General features: G+C 38.3%; 1 protein-coding gene across 1 annotated transcript; it reads right to left on the bottom strand.

Moving 5' to 3' along the window:
* Positions 1-350: 350 nt before the first annotated feature.
* On the bottom strand, positions 351-2,966 carry LOC123522167 (fibrous sheath-interacting protein 2-like; the record flags this gene model as incomplete). The annotated part of the gene is made up of 4 exons (XM_045294216.1): positions 351-474; positions 840-950; positions 1,852-1,957; positions 2,830-2,966. Coding segments are annotated over 4 exons (478 nt in total), but the record flags the coding sequence as incomplete, so codon positions are not given.
* Positions 2,967-3,152: the final 186 nt, after the last annotated feature.

Here is a 3,152-nt window from a genome sequence, read left to right as displayed (position 1 = left end):
CTGCCCTACCAGGTAACTAGGAGTTGAAATCAAATTCTTGGCAATGGATTTTTTAATGTAATTGTGTCTTTTGAGCATTTCATTTAATGTATTATGTGTAATAATAATAATAATAATAATATGTGTCTGTATGAATGTGTGTACATTTTTGAAATGTGAGCTTTTATTGGGAAGTACTATGCACACTGGCTGGCATATGTAGTGGTGTTAGCTCCTAGGCCCTCCAATTTTCAAGGCTTTATAGCCTTACTCTATTAGCACACAGAGATGTTGGGTCAAGCGACCAATATATAATCTGTAGGTATGCATATTGTGCTCAGCTACTGAGTCTTTTATTTTCTTTCACTCACCATTTACTTCTGCTACTGCTGTGTTGTCGTTGTTACCAATGTCTTCCCTTACTTGTCTTTCTGAGCAAATTGGCTGCATTTTTCGTAAATGATGGGTGATTCTCTTCTTGAGAAGTGCTTTCTTCTAAAATCATAAAGAAAATCTATTGCTGACTATCAACTTTTCACGGAAGATACCTAACAGATATTTGGAATGTGATGCCTGAGGTGGGCCAAGTCCTCATTTCTACCCTGATATTTAGAAAGTTATCATGGGGACAAAGCTCAAGAGAGAGTAAGGAGTATGGTATGTTTCTTCTGGTGGACCAGCATGAAAACTCAGTCCAATCTAACTCACTGTCCCTTTTCTGGACAGTGGTCCCCCTTCATCCCAGCCCTTGAAGAGACCATTGGGTCTCTTCATGCTAACTAGCTAGGGGATGAGGCTACTTTTCTCAAAGCATACATTTCCCCTCAAATGGCCCAGTTATTATCAAAAGCTCATTCTACCTTTTGATTAATTTGTTCTCTTCTTTTCCATTGTTGCTCTTCAATTTTTTTCTGCCTTTTAACCTCTTCGTCTATCTTTGTTAAAAGCAGCATTTCTTCGGTTTTCCAGTCCTAGGGATCAAAACATTAATAGTATTCAGTGTGTGTTCTCTGTCATAATATATTTTTAATTGTGTCTATCCACCCCCTTCCTACTCTCATAAAGACTTAGAGTCTCAGAAACTCACAGCGGCAGTTCTACCCTGCCCTGTATGGTCACTATGAGTCGGCATTGACTCGATGGCAGTAGATTGGGTGATGGCCTATTTATTTATTAGACCTAATGAAGAGCCTAGCAGAAATTGAGTTAAGCATAGCATAATAAAAATCATGCATTGGCTCTAGAATGGCCATACCCTAGTGCTTTTCTATGGGAATGCGTTGGTAGATGCAGTGAAATGACAAAATAAAGAGTTTCTTTTTATCAAACCCAAGGTCAGTGAATCTTTTCTGACTCGCAATGACCCAATAAGACAGAGTAGAATTGCCCCATAGGAATTCCAAGGGAATAGATTGCCACATCTTATTCCCATTGTATGACTGGGGGGCTAGAACAAAAGCAGCTGAGTGCTTTAACCACCAAACCACCAAGGCTCCTCCAGGGGTTTATAAACAATTTGTTTCCCTTAGATTTTAACAGAGAAAGAACGGCCTTGTCCTGAATTTTGGGGAGTGAGAATGCAGGCAAGGTTTAGCAATATACTTTGGATAAAATTGTTGTGTGATTATAATGTAATGAAAGAGCATGTCAGATATAATTTATGGTATCAGAGTCTCACTACTTTAAGTAAGTTTGTGTAATATAGCAGTGATGGAAGATTAATGAGGTATAATTTTTTTGACCTGAAATAACTTCAAATAGTTTGACAGAACTGCTAACTGCTGTTTACAAATAGATCAGGTATAAACAAATTTCCACTCAAATGTTTCTCATCCCTTCAATTTGTTTCTGGAGATTCACTTTTCTTCTTACATGGGCCTGGAAAGTCTCCTCTTCTTCCTTCATCTGGAAGGAAGGTGAAGGTTTTTCCGATATGTGTTGAAGTTTGTCTATTTCCTTCTGAGCCATATCTCTATAGCTAAGTAAAAGCACAAATATAAATGAAGGTAAATTGGGTGGTTTCCTTAGGATGGAATTATCTGCTTTGATATTCCCCAAACATCTCCTTGGTGGCTTTTTATTTCTAGAACTACAGGAACCTAAGAGTTTCTCATGGACCTATCAGCTAACCTGATCCATCAACTACCAGGCTGTACTCATATTACCTGTTTCTCTGTTATATAAGACTCTGTTATTGTGGTTGGGACAATGGCAACATGTGGAACAGAGTACTTGAAAACATTTAAATATGAGTTTCTCACTGACTTAAAAAAAGTCCAGCAGATTTGAGATTTCACTTAAGAATGAGTGGCTTCAAAGCTACCTGTCATTTCTTGACCAGACCTCTCTTTAGATTTTAGAATGTTGGCGGGTCAGTATGTATTCTGGCACTGCCATGAGATGTCTTCATGAAAACCAAGTGTCAAGCATCGGGGAAACAACGATAACTCATCCCCTCACCTCCTGAGGCATGGGCTTGATCTTCACATGGCAACATTGAATGTGTGTGGGTCATTGCTGAATGAGCATATATGCTTTGATAACCCTCCCTTAATTAATTTCCTTAAATGTAAGCTTGAGACACGTACTAAGGATACCATCTCTCCTGCTACTATTAGGGATGTGTACCTTGGCTTTCCTCAAATATCAAACCTTTCTAAGTCTCTGGTGTGTGTGTGTGTGCACGTGTGCACGTATGTGTGCTTTATTCCCTTCCCTCCTCTCCACATTGAAGACTACAAGGGGTCTAATAATGCCTAGGACTTAAAAATGTGTTTTAAATTCTTCCTGGTATTTACAACTTTTGTGCTCATGATATTCACATGAAATGTGCATTAATTTCCATCATACCTCTGTCTGAGCATCTTCTGTTGAATTTTAGTGATTTGGGGGTCTTGATCAAGTAACCCCTCGTGGAATCGTAAAATGTTATGTTCTTGGGCTTTTCTGCTTTCAACTAATTTGTTCACTTCTTTTTCAATAAATTTCTGAAAGAAAAAAGCATTCAAGTTTTTCAAGTTGCCACAAATCAACCTATTCTTTGGCACCAATGCTTTTTAGATTTAGGGCTTAATAATTTCCCTGTCCTTGCCAAATGGTTAATTTGGTTAAGTTGCATTTAAGTCTAGTTGGCCTTCATCCTAGACAAGACAGCATTTCTCTCTGTAAAAGGT

This window comes from Echinops telfairi, unplaced genomic scaffold (genome assembly GCF_000313985.2).
Source record: "Echinops telfairi isolate 266 unplaced genomic scaffold, ASM31398v2 ScPeMD7_3243;HRSCAF=3882, whole genome shotgun sequence".
In the NCBI taxonomy this organism is placed as follows: Eukaryota; Metazoa; Chordata; class Mammalia; order Afrosoricida; family Tenrecidae; genus Echinops; species Echinops telfairi.
Note: the sequence above shows the minus strand (reverse complement) of the source record. Positions and strands in the feature narration are given on the sequence as shown.